Here is a 20,142-nt window from a genome sequence, read left to right on the forward strand (position 1 = left end):
TATGACAATAACTTGCATATTAACACTTAAAATTAGCACTTTTGATTTTTCTTGTTCGTGTCCCATAGATTTTAACGGTGTTCGCATGTGCCTTGCCTGTTCGAATGTCTGCTGCGAACTGAACAGGGGGGTGTTTGGCCCATCCCTACTGACAATCCAAGGTGTAAATGTATTTTTTTTTTTTTTTAATATCTCTTTATTTGAAAAAGTTATCCGATACAGCATATACAACAATCACATCAAAAAAAGACAAAGAAAAAGAAATACACAAATAGGGACTGCCACTAAGATCTCCAGCTCGATAAGATCATCAATTACTCCCATAAAATTCTCTACATCCAGTATATACCAATTCAAAAATATCCATAAGCTGTAACTTTCAAGAAGGGAAACATAGAAACAATTTCTTCATTTTCCCCTATTCCCCCCCCCCCCCCCTTCTCCCCCCCTAACCCATCATACATCCTCACACATACCCTACATCCCTCTCATCCTATGTCATCTTCGTTCCGCCTCTTATCCAACTCTCTCCCAATCCAACCATGCTCTCCATATTTTCTCAAATTTCTTATAATTACCCCTTTTCTTATAGACATACTTTTCCCTACAGACCACTTCCCTTACTGCATTTTCCCATTCTGTCAATGTCGGGGCCTCCTTCCTCTGCCAATGCTGTGCGATAAGCTTTTTTCCCTGGAACAAGCATCTGTCTCTTGCTGTCTGTGTATCCTTTAAAATCCCTCCCTCCCCCTTCAAGCCCAGCAGGCACTCCCTCGCCTCCACCCTCAGCGATGTCCCAAACACTAAGTTTATTTTCCCCACTATCCCTTCCCAATATCTATGCAACTTGGGGCACCGCCAGAACATGTGGATCAAATCCCCATGTCCCCCTCTGCATCTTTGACATTTCGCATCGGGTCGCTTGCCCCACTTGAATAGCTTCAGAGGTGTGTAATATGCTCTATATAACAGATACAGATGAGACATCACTTGTGAAGGAGAGAGAGTGACCCTGGGACCCAGCGCCAAGGCTTGATCCCATTGATCGTCAGACATTGAGCCCACATCTTTTTCCCATCTAGCCCTGTTTTTATTTTCCACCAGACCTTCTTGAGCTGCTGCTTTCAAGCACCCATACATGTCCGAGATCAGACCCTTTGTGGATCCTGCATTGATCAGCTTTCTCAAAGAGGTCATTTCGCACCACACTGGCATTTCCTTCCCAAATTGTGCCTCCAGGGCTTGCCTGAGTTGCAGATATCTGTAAAATGACCTGTTGGAGATCGCATACTCCTCTACCAGTTCCTGAAAGGACTTCAACCTCCCTGCCCTATATACCTGTGCAAGGTAGTGGATACCCATACGGTCCCATTCCTCTACGCGCCCTATTTTTTTAAGCTCGTTAAGGCTATTGTTGTCCCAAAGTGGCGAAAATTCCGCAAAACCGGCGTATCCCAGAGGTTTTTTAACTTGTACCCAGACTTTACTCAACAACCGGGTAGTAGGACATTTGGTACAAAATGAGTCTGCCTCTAATCCCTCTGCCACTGTATCGTGTCTGGTGTCGTTCAATAAGATGCTACCCCCTGCTCCTGCTTCTGTTAGCCTATTACTACCTCCAATTTGTTGCAGTTGGGCTGCCAGGAAGTAGCCTCGTGGATCTGGTACCGCCAGGCCTCCCTTCTCCTCTGGTCGCCGTAGCGTCTCCAACCCGATCCTAGCCACCCCTTCCTTCCAGATATGTTCTCTGAATATACTGTCCAATTTTTTGAACCAGTGCTTGGGAATCCAGACAGGAGAGTTCTGCATGACATATAAGATTTGAGGTAGCCAGACCATTTTAATCAGATTGCAGCGCCCGGCGACCGAGAGGGGTAGACGTCTCCATACTTGACACTTCTGTTTCAGCTTTTTCATCAATGGAACTAAATTTCCAGATATATACTGGCCTGGGTCTCTGGTAATATTAATCCCCAAGTATTTCATTTGCCTGACCACTTGGACTTGGGATGCCTGGTGTGGGAGAGGCTCACTCAGGGTATCAATGGGCAAAATCACTGATTTCTCCCAGTTGATCAGTAGCCCAGAAAAAATTCCGAACTCCCTCACTATCCTTATAGCTGTTTCCAGTGACTCCTGCGTATCCGCCAAAAATAAGAAAATATCATCGGCATACAAGGCCACTTTATCCACCCCTCTCCTCCTCTTAAATCTCTGTATGCCCTGTGCCATCCTTAGAGCCACCGCCAAGGGCTCAATTGCCAGTGCAAAGAGCAGGGGGGACAGAGGGCACCCCTGTCTCGTACCCCTGCTCAGCTGAAACCACTCCGAGCATTGCCCGTTGATTTTTACCTTGGCCCTTGGCTCGCTATACAGCAATCTTAGCCACCGATCGAACCCGGGGCCAAGCTGATATACCGCTAGTACCTTCCATAAATAATGCCATTCCAGGGAATCGAAGGCCTTGGCCGCGTCTAGCGAAAGAATTGCTCTCCTACCACTATTTTCTATGGGGATTTGCATATTGAGATATACCCGCCTTATATTTGTGCTTGTGGATCTGTTTGGGATGAACCCAGACTGATCCGGGTGTATTAGTTTAGGGATTATCTTGTTAAGCCTTGCAGCTAATACTTTGGCGAGGATCTTCACATCCGAGCACAAAAGCGATATGGGCCTATATGAGGACATATCTATTGGGTTCTTCCCTTCTTTTAACAGAAGTGTTACTATGGCTTCTGCCATAGAGGGGGGCAAAGCCCCCTCCTCCCTAGCCCCATTGAATACCTTCAGTAATAAGGGTAACAGTACCTCCCCGTATTTTTTATATAGTTCTATAGGCAGGCCATCCGGGCCTGGAGATTTTTGAGCCGCCATATCTCCAACCGCCCTCTGCAATTCTTTAAGAGTCAATGGGGCATCCAGCATTTCTCGATCTTCCTCTGATACCGGAGTTATCTCCAGCCCCTCAAAGAAACCCTGCATTTCCCCCTCTACATTTACCCTGGAGGAACTATATAACTTCTCAAAGTATATTTTAAATTCGTCTACTATATCCGGAGTGTTTTTTCTTATTTCTCCTTCCCTCCCTATAATTGCCGGCACTGCACTCGGGGGGCCATTTGCCTTAATTATCAGAGACAGAGCTTTCCCAATCTTCTCTCCCTCTCCAAAAAAGCTCAGTCTCTGAAAGGATCCAATCTTTTCTGCCTTCTCCCGAAGTACCCTGCTGTACTCTTCTTGCCTCCTCACCCAGCTCTCGTAGTTAGCTTGGGATGGTGTTACTACAAAGTGCGCCTCTGACAGTCTTGCGTTCTCTTTAGCTTCCATTTCCGCAGCTTGCGACTGTTTTTTAACATACGCTATTCTCTGGATTAAAGCTCCTCGGATATGTGCCTTCAAGGAGTCCCAGACCACCCTAAGTGAAGCCGATCCTAGGTTTATACTAATAAATTCAGAAAACCCCTCCATCATTTTCTCCTCCTCTCCTATAAGTTCGAGCCAAAAGGGATTAATCTTCCAGTTCCCCCTGCCATACTGTCCCCCCACTCTCACGGAGGCAATAACTGGCGTGTGGTCTGAGACGCCTCTTGGCTCATATACTATCTCCTCCACTACATTTAGTGCCTCTTCATTCCCCAGTACGAGATCGATTCTAGACAGGGTGGCATGGGTCCTGGAGTGACACGAAAACTGCCTCTCTCCAGGATGCCTCCTTCTCCAGATATCTACCAATCCTAATTCATCACAGTACTGCAGAAGGGCACTCCTGTTGGCCTCTCCATCTCCAGGCTTTGACGGGAACCTGTCTATGCTCCTGTTCATCGTCATGTTAAAATCTCCCAGTGCTATTACCGGTATCCCAGGGAAGTCTGCTACAAACCTGGCTAAGTCCTCCATTACCTCTGTGCAAAATGGGGGGGGGGATATACACGTTCGCCAGTATATATCTTCTGTTTTCTATTAAACGAGAGAGGAAAATATACCTTCCCTTTTCGTCTAACCTACTCTGCCCGCAGGAGAAGGCCAGGTCTGTGCTTATCAGTACACTCACCCCTCTCGAATATGATGAGTGAGTGGAGTGAAACTGCGTCCGGAACTGCTTATTGCTCAAGGTTTCGAGTGTATCCTTAACCAGATGCGTCTCCTGCAGGCAGAGTATCTTGACATTCCCCTTTTTGGCTATTGAAAAAATTATTTGTTTTTTAAGCTTATCCCTTACTCCTCTTACATTCCATGAACATATATTGATCCTTTTACCCGTATCCGGGATTTTACCACTCCCTCCTTTAACGCTCATGGGCCGTTCTATCTAATACCATTACGATATTTAGATCTCCTGTCAAAACTAACCATCTCCCATTACAAATGTGATAAGGGGATACATAGTATGTCTCCCTATCTTTTACCCATCCCACTAATCTAACAACCTGAATCCACTCATATCCACTCACAGCGCTCCCTACCTTCCACCTCTGATTATATACGTGCCTCTTCCCCCCCACCCCCCACCCCCTGATCCCCCTCACCCTCCCAGCGTAGGGGTCACAAATACATAGAATACCTTTCATAAATGAGTTGGATTTGCACTAGAAAGGTTACTTTCTATAGAAGGGTTGTGTCCGATGACACAACTTTGCTGCAGGTATGTAGCTAATTTAATTTTTGCTGAACAGATTACAATGAAAGCAATTTTAGGTGAAGGGTTCTTCTTATTTATTTGCTAACCACTAGAGCTAGACTGAGCCTTCTCTATGACCCTTACGACTTCTTAAAGGGGTTCTCAGCATCTCTGTGTCTTCTTAGTGAAACGTCGGAAACCACACACACAAATAATATAGGGGGATTCCAAGTTAAGCAATTCTGTAATTTAGAACAGCGTCATATTATTACTGCATAGTCCAAACTACAATGACTGTGTGAGGAGTACAGTAACTTATGGTACCTCTCAGATGTCATCATTTTCCGTAACCGATTCCAATAACTGAAATCTCATTGTTTCCTTTTAGTTAAAGCTAATTTTACATTATCATTGTATCCTGCATTAATAAAGGAAACCCCCACTGAAAGAAACACAGGGGATTCCACTGCTGACCTGATTATTATAACACTAGTAACCTGGCTGACTTTAACTTCCATACTTTTGGAGTTACTGACCAAGAACAAACATACACATAAGACCCCTTTCACACTGATTTGCTTTGCAGGCGCTATAGCATTAAAAATAGCACCTGCAAAGCGCTCTAAAACAGCGGCTCTATTCACTCCAGTGTGAAAGCCCGAGGGGCTCCTAAAGCGCCCCTGCCCATTGAAATCAATGGGCAGCACCGCCGGCAAAGCGCAGCTGTAGCAGCCCTTTGCAAACGGTTTTAACACTTTTTCAGCCACTAGCGGGGGGTTAAAAGCGCCCGGCTAATGGCCGAAAATGACGGTAAAGCTCCACTAAAAATAGCGGCGTTTTACCGCCGACACCTGGGGTGGCTTAGTTTGAAAGGGCTCTAAAAAAAATCCCAATTTGCTGTTTAGCCACTTCAGCCCCGGACCATTATGCTGCCTAAAGACCAGAGCACTTTTTCCAATTCGGCACTGCGTCGCTTTAACTTCTAATTGCGCGGTCATGCAATGCTGTACCCAAACAAAATTTGCGTCCTTTTCTTCCCACAAATAGAGCTTTCTTTTGATGGTATATTATTACTGCGTAGTCCAAACTACAATGACTTTGTGAGGAGTACAGTAACTTATAGTACCTCTCAGATGTCATCATTTTCCGTAACCGACTGCAATAAACTGAAATCTCATTGTTTCCTTTTAGTTAAAGCTAATTTTACATTATCATTGTATCCTGCATTAATAAAGGAAACCCCCACTGAAAGAAACACAGGGGATTCCACTGCTGACCTGATTATTAAAACACTAGTAACCTGGCTGACTTTAACTTCCATACTTTTGGAGTTACTGACCAAGAACAAACATACACATAAGACCCCTTTCACACTGAGGTGCTTTGCAGGCACTATAGCGTTAAAAATAGCACCTGCAAAGCGCTGTAAAACAGCGGCTCTATTCACTCCAGTGTGAAAGCCCGAGGGGCTCCTAAAGCGCCCCTGCCCATTGAAATCAATGGGCAGCACCGCCGGCAAAGCGCAGCTGCGTGCTCGGATCGGGGTCTGGTATGGATTTTAGGGGGGACCCCACGCCGTTTTTTCGGCGTAGGGGGTTCCCTTTATAATCCATACCAGACCTAAGGGCCTGGTATGCCCCGCGCTCGCCGCAATAGGAAAATTTGTTTTTCCTATTGCAGCGAGCGCGAGATGCAATTCCCTGCCCTCGTGTCGCATCTGGTCCGTCGGACCAGCATACACACGAGCGGGCTTTCCGTCGGACCAGCACACACACGAGCGGACCTTCCGCCCGAAACTGAGTCCGGCGGAAAGATTTAAAACTTTCTTCAAATCTAGGTCCGGCGGGCTTTTGGGAAAAAGTCCGCCGGAAAAGTCCGCCGGCGCCCACACACGGGCGGATTGTCCGGCACACTCTGGTCCGCCGGACCAAGTATGCCGGAAAGTCCGACCGTGTGTACGCGGCATTAGTCATGAAATGCTCGTAGCTTCCAGTTTCTTAGGCCATAGAGATGTTTGGAGTCACTCTGGTCTCTGATCAGCTCTATGGTCAGCTGGCTGAATCACCGGCTGCATTCTCAGGTTCCCTGTTGAGACAGGAGAGCCAGAGAAAAACACGTAAGACGGTGGGGGGGGCATTCCCTCCCACTGCTTGTAAAAGCAGTCTAGAGGCTAATTAGCCGCTAGGATTGCTTTTACATGAAAGCCGACCGCTGGCTGAAAAGAATGATACCAAGATGATACCTAAACCTGCAGGCATCATTCTGGTTTGGGGGGGAGGATGGGGATGGTGCATATACGCTTTTAATTTTCCAGTTATTTTCTGATTATTGGACCTTCGGGTTGCCCTATAGGGTAACAATTAATGTAGATTATCTGATAACATAATAATCTACTTGGCGCACACATGGGCCCCAGTGATTTGATACGCTTATGCCTATTTGTGATTCATTTATTTTTTTAGATGAATTGCAGTATAATTGTCGGTGAATATTGAGGGTTTTATGTAACCTGGTCCAATATGATTATATAATTTTTCTCAATTTGATTATTACCTCTTTTTTCTTTTTTTTTCTTTTTCCTTCCTGTCCTTTCCCTTTACAGGGAAAAGTCAGTGAAGGATACACTTATTAGATTTTTAGTAATATTTTTTGCTTTTTAGAAATTTTTAACTGATGTATCTAGGTGATTCCACAAATGGACCTTAGGATTTAGGCTAGGCCATATAAATTTTGGCCACTAGATGCCGCCACCGTGGTCTGTGTGGTACATCTATTTATAAATAATTAGTTACATGCATAATAGTTATACACAGTCCTTTACATTAAGGCACTGCGTATATACGAACTACAGCATAGCACACAGTTTTAATTAAGGGAGGACATTGATTGTTATCAGTGTCTTTCCCTGAGAATTTACTGGCGTTTGCCCCATTGCAATATGGCGGCAACAGTATCACTTACTGCTCGGACCTCAGGACTGGGCGGTTCCTTTCTGAAATTAACTGGCATATAATAGGTGGCGTTCAGCACGCCGCCCGTGCCCCTGGACGACGTCAGGTTTGACGAAACGACGTAGGGAGAGCGGCGTGCTGACGCCACCACAACACACACATGCAGTCCCGGAAGCTACGGGCGGTTGCAGAGAGAGCCGGCCGGCTCGTTTATCCGTTTTTGCCTGAACTATTTCGCTTACATGTGAGTGCAATACTGTTTTCACTAATAAACATCTTAAACGTTTTCACACTATGGGAGCTTCTTTTCTCCTTTTATGACTGGCCATTGGACAAGTTGTGTATGGGCTTTTAGGACAATAGGAGGAGCTGATCTGACCTTTCACCCATCCCTATCTGAGACTGTGGCTGGGTTATAAGCCAAAAGGCGCATTTGATCTCCTGACCAGAGATCAAGGGAGCTGGTAAGAGGCAGTTGTTTTAAAGGTGGAGGACTGTCCTATCTCTAACACTATTTTCCATGGTGAACTGAGTGTGATGTCACTATTGCTGGGGATGAAGATCTGTATCCCATGGTGATTTGCTGTTGGACAATTATTGACATCATTTTCTCTTGATGGACTCATTAGTTTGATGTGCATTTACCTTCTATTATTTAAGTTCATGTAGCGCGGTTTCTTATATTCTTCATCATTCTGGTATAACCACTCAAAGTCGTGAATGGCATACCTGAAGACAAAAAAATGGTTAACAATAAAACACAGTAAACGGTAAAGTATAAAAAATTGCATACCTGAAAAGCAAACATGATAAAACATAATAACAATAAAACATTGCAGAATAGAGTACAGTAAAAAAGAGCAGAACAATAGAGAGAGAATAGAGAGAGAGAGAACAATAAAATGTCAACTATTTTTTAAAATTTTATATATATATATATATATATATATATATATATATATATATATATATATATATATATATTTTTTTTTTTTTTTTACACTTTTTTTTGTAACTAACTTTTATAACTGTAACCGGTTCCAGGTTCGGGTCTCTCAAAATGCGATGGCATCTTGGGAGACCCTGTGAAAGTGTGCCTAGTCTGTGCAATGCTGTACCCTACGCTAATACTCAACTAGTGAATGGTAGCGTTCAAAACATTCACCAATGCAAAGACCAGGATTGTCAGGACAGGAGGGACAATAATAGCGGGTGTCACGCCTATATCCGCGCTTTCTACAGACACGACATCTTTTTGGGGGGGGGTTCGCTGGGTAGGGGTACTCGGGAGGACATAAAGAAAATGCCTCTCATGCAGCCGACTGCATTTGGTTGGGGGTGTGAATGGGGGAAGTATGGGTGCTGCAGAAGTGGTGGGTTCCCAATTAGGATTGGTGAATGCAGCAGGAAGGGTACTATGGGCACGACGGGCCTGTGTTTGTCTTCTTCTTGGTGGCAGCGAGACACTACTTGTGCTTGCCACCTCACCAGCTTGAACTGCACTTATGGGACTCGCCACGTCACCAAGTGTTAATGCAGTGCTGGTTTGACTACGACCGGGGTGTACTAGGCCGCTGGTGCTTGCCAGTTCACCAAAACGCTACCAAAAAAACTGTTAGCGATCGCAGGGATCAGGCCTGACTCTGCGAATGCTGCAGTTATGCGTTTAGTGTTTTGTAAGTGACAGTGATTGATCGATACTGCACTTGGGTGGGCTGGGCTGGGCCGGGCGGAGGGGCAAAACGCAGGTGCTAGCAGGTATCTGGGCTGATCCCGCTAACACTGCGTTTTTGGGAACCCTAAACTGCTGGGGACGCTAGTATAGATCTGATCGGATCAGATATTGATCCGTACAGATACTATACCACTAAGGGAGGCGTATGCTGCGTGCGTGGGTGTTAGCGGGACTGGCGCTAATCTGACGCTGCCTGGGGCGACGCATATCACCGCCGGGCAATCAGGGCGCTAAACCTTTATTCGGTAATAAACGGCGGGTGCCCTGACACTATAAAAAATAAACTAATTAACCAGCGTCACCCGTAACGGTTATACGGTGATCAGTGGTGAAAGGGTTAACCAGGGGGCAATCAAGGGGTTAAAACATTTATTAGATAGTATATGGGGATCCCTGTCGCTATAAAACGCTGACGGCGAACCTAAATATTTACCTCCCTAACTAGCGTCATCAGTGACACTAATACAGCGATCAGAAAAATGATCGCTTAGCGACACTGGCGACGGGGGGTGATCAAGGGGTTAAAACTTTATTAGGGGGGGTTAGTGGGGTACCCTAGACCTAAAGGGGGCTAACAGTAACTGTCCTACCACACTAACTGTCACAAACTGACACCATGCAGTAATCAGAAAAAAAAAAAAACTTGTTGTGCACTCACATCGATGTCTTCTCTCCTCGGCACCGGAACGGAAAATACCGAGCCGAGGAGAGATGACATCATTTCCTTTGCTGTTGTTTAGCATACAGCAGCATAGGAATGATCTGATTGGCCAGTGGCGATCGCGAGGGGGGGGCCACGAACGGATTGTCTCCCCCTCATCTCCGATCGCCGCTGGACAAAAGGGGACCGCCTCGGGCACCGGGGGGGGGGGTCCGATCGGACCTCCCGCCCGCGGGAGGCAGATCACGTACATATACGTGATTCTGCCTGCCCATGCCACCTTGCCAACGTACATCGGCGTGAGGCGGTCCTTAAGTGGTTAGACAATGTACAATACTGCTTTCTGTGGAGGCCTAAAGGGGAGCTCCACCGAAAAGGGGAAACTCCTCTTGTTTGATTCCCCCCCCCCTCCACTGCCATATTTGGCACCTTTCGGGGGGGGGAGCGGGTACGAGATTTCACCCCCCCTCCTCCTTCCACCTCCACCGGGCCATTCAGAAAGTGCAGCGCACTTCGCACATGTGCAGTAGGGAACCTACAGTTAGAAATTCATTCATTCGAGAAACATTTTCTATCCTGCTCCTGCTTCTTCGAATTTTCTCATCACTGTGGTAGAAAATGATTGCTGATTTGATCCCACTAATAAACTCAAAATCAAACAAAAAGTTCTAAAAAGAAAGTTTTCAAATGAGATTCTTCGAGTGTATGGCCTGCTTTATAACTGCTTACATATTATTATGTATAAACCACTCACTTATAAAAAAAAAAAAAAAAAAAAAAAAGATGTATTTGTGACAGAATATGAGAATATCCCTCTTCCACTCTGAAAACAAAAGATCATTTTCAATGCAAAGTTGTTGCTATGACTTGTTCCTGGTTACTATTTATCAACACAAACCTGTTGCAGGACGTGTTCAGATTCATGCAGGCGTGGAGTAATGCAAATAAACTACGTGGATATATCCAATGAGGAAAACAACTGGGGTTTATTTATAGCAATGAAGACTGTTTGATTTGCATGTGCGTGTACATTTTTACTAGGGCCTGATTCACACCTATGAATTTTAAGTGCTTTTTGCATTTTGCAGATTTGCACTACAGTCCATTCAACATTGTTTCCTATGGAACACGTTCTGTAGTGCAAATCTGCAAAATGCAAAAAGCACTAAAAATGCATAGGTGTGAACAGGACTTAAAACTAACAACAAAAATCAACTCCCTTTCCCCACTCCGAGACGGGGGTTGATAAAGTTTTTGCATTAACTGTAATCCTGCAAACATTGTCGTGTAAAATTTTGAGACATATCTAAAGTTTATCTAAATTGCAAAACAAAACAGATTCGATTTCAAACATGTCCTCCTGTTCATCTCCTTAGATGGAGCATTTATGTAGTTTTTTCAGATCACAGGACGTGACATGGACACTGCATTTCTGGTAAAATCAATAGGTATTTTCTGTAGTTGCTGAAATATTATTCATCTGAAGAAAACAAAACAAATGCAGCCATCATATCAGTAGTTAGTCACATTCAGCTGAACTTGTTCTGTAATTTTCAACATTACACAGAACACGTCCAGCTGAATGTGAGTAAAGCTGACCATACGCTAGTAGAATTTAATTTGAAAATGTTCATTTTTGGAATGTTCTTTTCATTTTCTAATCATTAGTGGGGTAAAATCGACTGAAGAGACAATTAGATGGAGCAAGATGGAAAAGTTTTCGCAAATGAACAGATATCTAACAATTACTGTGCTTTTCATTTGGCAAATTACATTCATTCCAAAATCATATGTTAATAGCAAAGGAAATTTTAAAGTACTTTCAAACGACATTCCTTAGGTCTCTTTAGGCATTATCGAATGTGCTGATGAGATTTTTCGTACAAATTTTCATACATGAATCAACCAGTGTAAGGCGAGTTTAAACACTTGCTGACTGCCCTATAGCGGTTTTACTGCTAAAGGGTGGCAGCTCTGCGCAGGATCACGTATATATATATACGTGATTCTGCATTTCCACTTGCAGGGGGCGTGCGTGTACCAAGGGCGGGCCACTTCTGCTGTGAATCTTCACAGCAGAAGCCGATCTGCGACTGCTGAGCACTCAATGTCCTCCGGCACCTGCCAATCGTCATAGTGGCTTGGCAGTTGGGATCTTTGCAGGCCTTCTAAAATATCAGGCATAGTGGGGAACCATCTATGGTATGGGGTCCTCTGTAAAACGTAAGTTTAACTGGACATTGGGGATATGGAGGTATCTGTGTAGAATGTGGAGAGTTGAGATCGTCCCAGAGTCAGTGTTGTGCGGCTGGGGACCTGTATGTGGTCACGCAGATACCAAACGATTTGGGGTTCTTCAGTGCCTTTAAAGAGTTTGGCAACCTGGCTTAGTATGTATCATTGAGATTATTATGTTTTTGTTAAACAAATGTGTTCTACTGGTTTTTTGTTAATAAATGGCCACTGCTGCCAATTTTACTCCAAAAAAGGTGTCTTCTATTTATTCTCTAATTGTGGGTAACAATTAAGTGGGGCAGTCTTAGTAGTAATGGAATTTGGGTGTTTGCATCTGTTTTACCATAGTCAAGATGACTGCTGTTTGGTTGTCTAGCTTACAGTACTTTGTACATGGCTCTTTGCCCTGTTGCAAAATGCCTACATCTATTCTATAGATCAACTCCACATTCTGTATTAACTTTTTTTCTCTTTCAGAAGCCAACTAGATTCATTGCTGAAATCATATAATTGCTATTTCAAGGACCAAAAGAACCTACATATAACCTACCACAATGTAAGTCCTCATGTGAATATTTGTAGACCTAACCCCACAATATCCACAGTATGTAGCGTACTCAGCATGTTTTTATTTAGATTTGTGTGTTTATTGTCATTTCACTTATTAGTTAAAGTGGCCCTGAACTCTGAAAACTGAATATCTTTTGGGGAACAAATTCTAACTACAGCAGCCCATAGATAGCTAAATTATCTTTTCTTCCATAACGGGTGGAAACACAGTCAATGGTGTTGATAGGGTAATGCCTCCTGCAGCGCTATTGTGTTCTGCCGGCAGAACACAATGATTGCTGCTAGTGGTTATAGCCGCCGGTAGTAATTGAATGTATAAAAATCCGACAGGCGGATTGACTTGGGTACAATCAGCCTGCCCGTACATGGATCGAATCTCAGTCAGCTCAGTCAAATCTTAAGACTAAACCTGCTCCCATCCCCATTCCATGTCTATTCTATCTACCCTATGAAAGAAAAGATGCCTACACTTACCTATTTTGAAGCTGCTCTGGTCCAGTCACATGTTAGGGTCCCAGTTCTGGCTTCAGAGTAGGAAGGACAGCCTACAATGGATGTCCCATAGTACGCCTATGGGTGATGTCATTGCCCAGGCTTTGCAGCCATTGTCGCTGTCTCTCCTTTACACTGAAGCTGGTGGCTTTAGAATAGGTAAGTATAGGCATCTTTTATCACACAGGGTATATAAAAAAGTCTTAGAATGGGGGTGGGAGTAGGTTTAGCCTTAGTTAGAATTTGACTTAAATTACACTTTAAATTCCTCTTGAAAAATAAAACTTTCTGGCATGTGATTGGGCCATCCATATCCCCACCAGCCATTAGTGGGGCATCTCTAATATGGGGAAGCAAAGCCATGCTCCTCTACCAAGATGGCTTCCTCCATAGAGATATACAGTCGTACAGAACAAGGCAGTTATGCATATTAACACTGACTTCATTTTGATTCATTTTATTGTATCAAGAGCCAGTCAGGAAATTTTAATTTTGAAAAGGAGATCAGCAGTGGCAGTCTACATATCTCCCCGTACATGATTCCGTTATTCAAGTACAGGATAGGATATAGGGATATTTCATTTGCTATATACTGTATAACTGTTAAAGTGTCACTAAATATTACGTGTTTTACTAATTGCCAAATCCAGCATAGATTAATATATCACCGCACTTTCTTAAAATTGAACATACCATTTTTCTTTTCTGTTAAAAAATTGCTCCACATGCCATATACAGAACCTCTTTCCTCATAATGCGTGCTGTGGTTGTGAGCAGTGTTTATCTATAGCAATCATTTGTACCGATCTGCACAAACTGTGAATCCCATCTATTAATGTGCCCATCGATACTGAAAATGTGTGTATATTTTCATTCATTCAGATTGTTTTTCCTGGTTCCATAGGTGGTGCTGTGTAGGCAGTGTATGTGCTTTTACTTGTTCCAGCGTTGACTGTAGTTCTTATCAGGAGTGCATACGTTCCCACAGTGGAACCATGTAGATTGAAAGTAGCCATCCTCATAAAGGGAGTTGCAGCTGTGCAATTTTCAAAACTATTTTAATGAATGTGCTATCCATCCCTGCTGTCACTTTAAATCTAGCAGGTTCTGAGCTGTAGGCCACAGCAACAACTTACTGAAGGTTTATTTAACCACTTCAGCCCCAGGAGATTTTCCCACCTTCCTGACCATTGCACTTTTTACAATTTGGCACTGCGTCGCTTTAACTGACAATTGTGCGGTCGTGCGACGCTGTACCCAAAGAAAATTTGCACTTTTTTTTTCCCACAAATATAGCTTTCTTTTGGTGGTATTTGATCACCTCTGCGGTTTTTATTTTTTGTACCATAAACAAAAAAAGAGCGACAATTTTGGAAAAAAAAACAATATTTTTTACTTTTGGCTTCAGAAAATATCCCCATATAAAAAAAAAACACATTTCTTCATCAGTTTAGACCAATATATATTCTTCTACATATTTTTGGTAAAAAAAATTGCAATAAGCGTATATTGATTGGTTTGTGCAAAAGTTATAGCATCTACCAACTATGGGAAAGATTTATGGCATTTTTATTATATATATATTTTTTTACTAGTAATGGCGGTGATCTGCAATTTTTAGCGGTACTGCGACATTGCAATGGACAGATCAGACACTTTTGACACTTTTTTGGAACCATTGACAATTATACAGCGATCAGTGCTATAAAAATGTACTGATTACTGTGTAAATGTCACTGGCAGGGAAGGGGTTAACATTAGGGGGCGATCAAGGGGTTAACTGTGTGTTCCCTCAGTGTGTTCTAACTGTGTTGGGATGGGAGTGACTAGGAGAGGAGACATATCGTTTTTCCTACTTAGTAGGAACAAACAATATGGCTCCTCTCCTCTGACAGCACAGGGTTTACACACACAAATACCGGTGCTGGCGCTCGTGCACGCGATCACACGTGCCCGGCAGCGATGGTGCCCCCTGTCCACGCGCATCAGGTCCCCCTGCTGTGCAGCCTGCGTGCATGCCCTCTGGTGGCCGAAAAAGGGTAGGACGTACCCGTACTGGGTTTCGTCCAGGAGAGCCATTCTGCTGCAGTATATCTGCGTGAGCCAATCGGGAACCGGTTAAAGGTGTGTTCTGAATAACTTGAACCGCAGGACAGATCAGATTACACTGAAGGCCCCTGGACCCTCCCCGACTCCTAGGGAAAGGGAGCCCTGACTCAAGTTTAAAGCTGGAATCAGTTTATTGCCTGTCTCACACTGATGATGGAGACAGGCCTCTTAGACTGTCGTTTTTTTTTATATGGATGCTCACGGTATAATTGTGACTGGCATTGTTATATAGTATTTTGAATATTGTTGAAGTTAGTAATTTCAATAAAGCTGTGGCCTTGTCCTAATTCCAACTTAAATCAGTCTGGTGTCTTTTTGGGGGGCAAGGTATTGGTATATAATAGCTGGTAATACTGCACTTAAGCTTCTCAGCAGTCATGAAGGCCCCTTGACCCTCCCCGCCTCCTAGGGAAAGGGATCCGTGACTGCTGGAAGCTTGGCAGATACATGGGTGTGATACAAACAGGGAGTTTTAGTGGCTCTAATGAGATTGGCCACTGAGGCACGAGGTGACTGGGTGGAGCCTGAACTCTAGAAAAAGGCTATGCAAGGGCACGTCCCACTACTCTGAAGAGATCTTGACATCACAAGAGTTGGCATTGTTATATAGTATTTTGAATATTGTTAAAGTTGGTAATTTCAAAAAAGCTGTGGCCCTCCTATGCATTAAGGTAAAAAAACACCTGGCTGTGACCGGCCCCCCAGCCCCCTGTTTTACTTACCTGAGCACCGTATTTCTGTCGGCGGAGACACGCTATCCCTCTCTCCACGGGGTCCCTGCTCTTGATTGGATAGATTGATAGCAGCGCAGCCATTGGCTCCCGCTGCTGTCAATCAAATCCAATGACACCAGCGCCGGGGGCGGGGCTGAGTGCGGCATTCGTGTCTATGAATGCAAATGCTGGACACGGGAGCACGCCGCAAGGTAACCCCCTGGGAAAGTGCTTCTCCTAGGGGGTTATCTGATGTGGGGAGGAGACGAGAGAGCCGCCGGGGGACCCCAGAAGACGAGGTTCGGGGCCACTCTGTGCAAAACGAGCTGCACAGTGGAGGTAAGTATGACATAAAAAAAAAAACCGAACCCTTACAATAACTTTAAATCAGTCTGGTGTCTTTTTGGGGGGCAAGGTATTGGTATATAATAGCAGGTTAATACTGCACCTAAGCTTCTCAGCAGTCAAAACTACAAAGTTGGAACTGTTTGCAGAGATGAGAAGTTAGTGTTTTATTGAAAGTCAGCAGCATCACATAGTTTTAAGACATTTATATTAGGATTAGGATCATCAGAATATTCATTATGCAATTGTTGCCCAAAGCTAATTATGCTTGCATGTCTAATTACAGGAGGCCAAAGGACATATTGTTTTATCAGGTCTAATTGAGATATTCTGGGGAGTTCAGCGACCCATACGATTCAAAATGCAGGATGAGAGAAGTAATTCCACAGAATCAATCCAACTTCCAGAGGTCATAGGATCAAGTATAACAAAAAGGTAAATCCTGTTCCCTTATGGGCCGTACACACGATCAGAAAATCATACGAAAAATACTGCTTTCAAAGCTTTTGAGAGCCGACCACAACAATTCATGCAAAATAATCCAAAGGGACAAGCATGAAAATTGTTCTTGTCCGATACCAGATCGTCCGCTTTTTGTTTAATCCGTACAGTTGTCATTTGAAAATACAATACAAATACAACACATTACATCACTTCCGAATTCCGTACGAGAATTTTCATAACTTTCAAAATCTTCATTTTTCGACATGAGACTATCATGCACAAAAAAAAAAAAGCACAATCATTTGTCTGATAATCTCATTGTGTGTATCAGGCTTTAGGGTCATAGATGTATATGCAGTGTGGGATAACATAAGACAAATCCTGTTCACTCTTGCCTCTGATCACTGCAATTCTCATGAGAACTGCAGTGTCTTCCTGAGCACTGTAGTGATAGTTAGTGTCCACTGTGCTGCTCATTGCTTTTTTAAGGCTACATGTACACTAACCTACCCTGACCTTGGCTAAGGGAAAATACAAAACGCGTTTTTGCTGCATTTTGCATTTTTCCGCAGCCCACAGTCAAAACATTCCTATCCTGAATGCGATTCATCCTCATTGAGGAGAGGGAGGTTTACCCTCACTTAAACGCAGCATCTCCTAAACATTGCTAAAAGCCTAATGTACATGGAAAGGAGTTGAAGTTAGAAGCTTTGGTAAAAAAGCCAAAGGCTCCTAAACTCAAGTTTAGGAGCTGCCAGTGTAAATGAAGCGGTAGGCTAGAGGGGAAACTGCACTTTATGGACCGGCAGTGCATTCATTCTATGGATCTATCTGTCCATCTCTTCGGATGCCTGTTGATGCTTCTCCACTAATTTACTACTGCAGTTTGAGGACCTGTTGCTATTCCACCTCTCCTACTTTCTATTTATTATTTTCCCCTTGGCCCTACAAGTCATCAGTTCATTAGAAAACCAGTCATTGCTTGGGGGTGAGGAAGTGAGGGCTGACATAAGAAGGCAATGCCCTGTTCCTCTACCAGGATCGTCACTGCCGCACAGAGCAGAAAGAGGCTTTATAGGTCAGTCACAGAGAAAAGATAAGCTGCTAGAAGGGTCTCCAAGGGGCATGGTTAAAATACAGAGTCTACTTTCTGTACATAGTACATGGTAAACATATGCCACAGTCCTGGTACTCACACAATATGTTTCAATTAGGAATGTGTTTCGCACAGGGTGCAGGACTTGGGAGTGCATATCGCACAGAGCGCAGGGCTTGGGTGTGTGTATCACACAGGGTGCAAGACTTAGGAGTGTGTATTTCAGGGGGCGCAGGGCTTGGGTGTGTATATCATAAAGAGTGTATCTCACAAAACGCATGGCTAAGGAATGTGTGTTGCACAGGGCACTATTTTCAGGATCGTGAAGGGCGCAGGGCTCAGGAGTGTGTATCGCACAGGGAACAGAGCTCAGTAGTGTGTATCACACAGAGCACAGGGCTTGGGATTGTGTATCGCACAGGGCACAGACCTCAGGAGGGTGTATTGCACAGGGTGCAGGGCTTGGGAGTGTGTGCCACACAGGGCCGGGGCTCAGAAGTGTGTATGCATTGCACAGGGTGCAGGAATGTATATTAAATAGGAGGCAAGGTTTGGGAGTAGGTAACACACAGTTCCACATAGGCACAAAAAGGGCCTATGTAAACATACACACACTCACAATACAGTTAGCCATAGCAACAGTTGATGCCAGTAACACAGCAGAACCCAGTCCCTCCAGCTAAGCACACATTTATAATCTAAAGAGTGTAATTAATCAATGGAGTTTTGTCTACTGCTTTGCATTCACATCATCAGTTTTATCTGTAGAAGATAAGAGCCACAGGCTTCACTTCAATACAACAGGGATCTTTTATACTGTCCTAACCTCTCTATAAAGCAATTTGCCATTCCAACTAGCAACAGTTAATGGTGGAATTCAAGGTCCCACCCATGTCAATTATGTCAATAGAGCAGTGAATGGGATGAGTGGGATTCAGAGTGCAGAAGGGTGTAAGTTTTCAGATTGGGCCTACCTGTGTAGCTCTACCCCTGAAGGAGCTGCTAAAAATTGCCCAGATTCCTTTTCCCAGTAATTGCCCCGCAGCCAAGCACAAACTTTCACAATTACTCTTCAGCTCGATAACATGTGTAGGTGTGTTCTTTTTGGTGTTTTGATTTTTGGAGTAACTGGAATAGGGTTGAGGGAATAGAGTGGGATACTCCAAAAAATAACTAGGTACAGGTTGAGGACAGTAAACTTCCTTCTGTAAAGCTGAAGCAGAAGTCCTTGCACAAGCAAACTATGGGCTTGGCTTTGCAGTAGAAGCAATCAGAACCGAGTCCCTTCACAAAGAACTAGATAGACTGAACTCTTCAGGACACCAGCCGATGTCCCCTTTAAACAAACACGCAGCTGACTCTCTAGCACCAGAAGGGGTGGCAGCAGCCCAAAATTCCAAGATCTCCCACAGCAGTCTGTACTCACAAATGTCTAAGGAAAGTTGGTTGCCTCCTTCCAAAATCTATGCGACACATTTCCCCTGTGATACCAGACTAGATCTTCAGCAGACTGCCCCTCAGTCAGCTCTCCACAGCTACAGCATCCAGGCCCCCAGGTCGCCCTCCTCGTCTCACAAACAGCAAGCACATGGCAGCGCTTCCCTGGAGGGCAGCAAGCCCTCCAGGCTGTGTTTTCTCCTGAAGGAAAAGACCAGACTGCTCTTCGTCTCAGAGTATTTATTCAGATTCCCAGCAGCCTTCAGGGCCATCCTCCCTGGCATTGGTCAGAGCTGTATAAATATTCATGCTGCTTTTTGCATTGCTCCACACCTGTTTTCCAGAGAGTTCTCCAGTTCTCTGGAAAGCAGAGGAAACAGTCGAACCAGCAGCTGCTGAAACACTGAACAGAAGTAACTAATTACATGCAGCTTCACAAATTAAAGTGAGCACAACTAAATTGATCTAACACAGCAATTTCAACGTATGCCGCGTACACACGACTGGACTTTCCGTCAGACTAGGTCAGACGGAATCAGTCCGACGGACATTCCGATCGTGTCTGGGCTAATCCGATTGTTTTTCATTTAAAATATCCGACGGACCTAGAAATAGAACATGTTTCAAATCTGTCCGACTGACTCAATTCCTATCTGGAAAACCGTTCATCTGTATGCTAGTCCGACGGACCAAATACGACGCAAGGGCAGCTATTGGCTACTGGCTATTGAAC

At 44.2% G+C, this 20,142-nt stretch overlaps 1 protein-coding gene across 3 annotated transcripts in view; it reads left to right on the forward strand.

The window, feature by feature from the left end:
• Positions 1 to 20,142, forward strand: part of RASSF6 (Ras association domain family member 6) — a 91,115-nt gene that overhangs the window by 37,610 nt on the left and 33,363 nt on the right. For all 3 annotated transcript variants that reach the window (XM_073600375.1, XM_073600365.1, XM_073600386.1), the window contains exons 3-4: positions 12,681 to 12,759; positions 16,719 to 16,867. In XM_073600375.1, coding sequence (XP_073456476.1) covers positions 12,681 to 12,759; positions 16,719 to 16,867 — 228 coding nt within the window. The remainder of the gene's footprint in view (positions 1 to 12,680; positions 12,760 to 16,718; positions 16,868 to 20,142) is intronic.

This window comes from Aquarana catesbeiana, linkage group LG01, assembly GCF_042186555.1.
Source record: "Aquarana catesbeiana isolate 2022-GZ linkage group LG01, ASM4218655v1, whole genome shotgun sequence".
Classification (NCBI taxonomy): domain Eukaryota; kingdom Metazoa; phylum Chordata; class Amphibia; order Anura; family Ranidae; genus Aquarana; species Aquarana catesbeiana.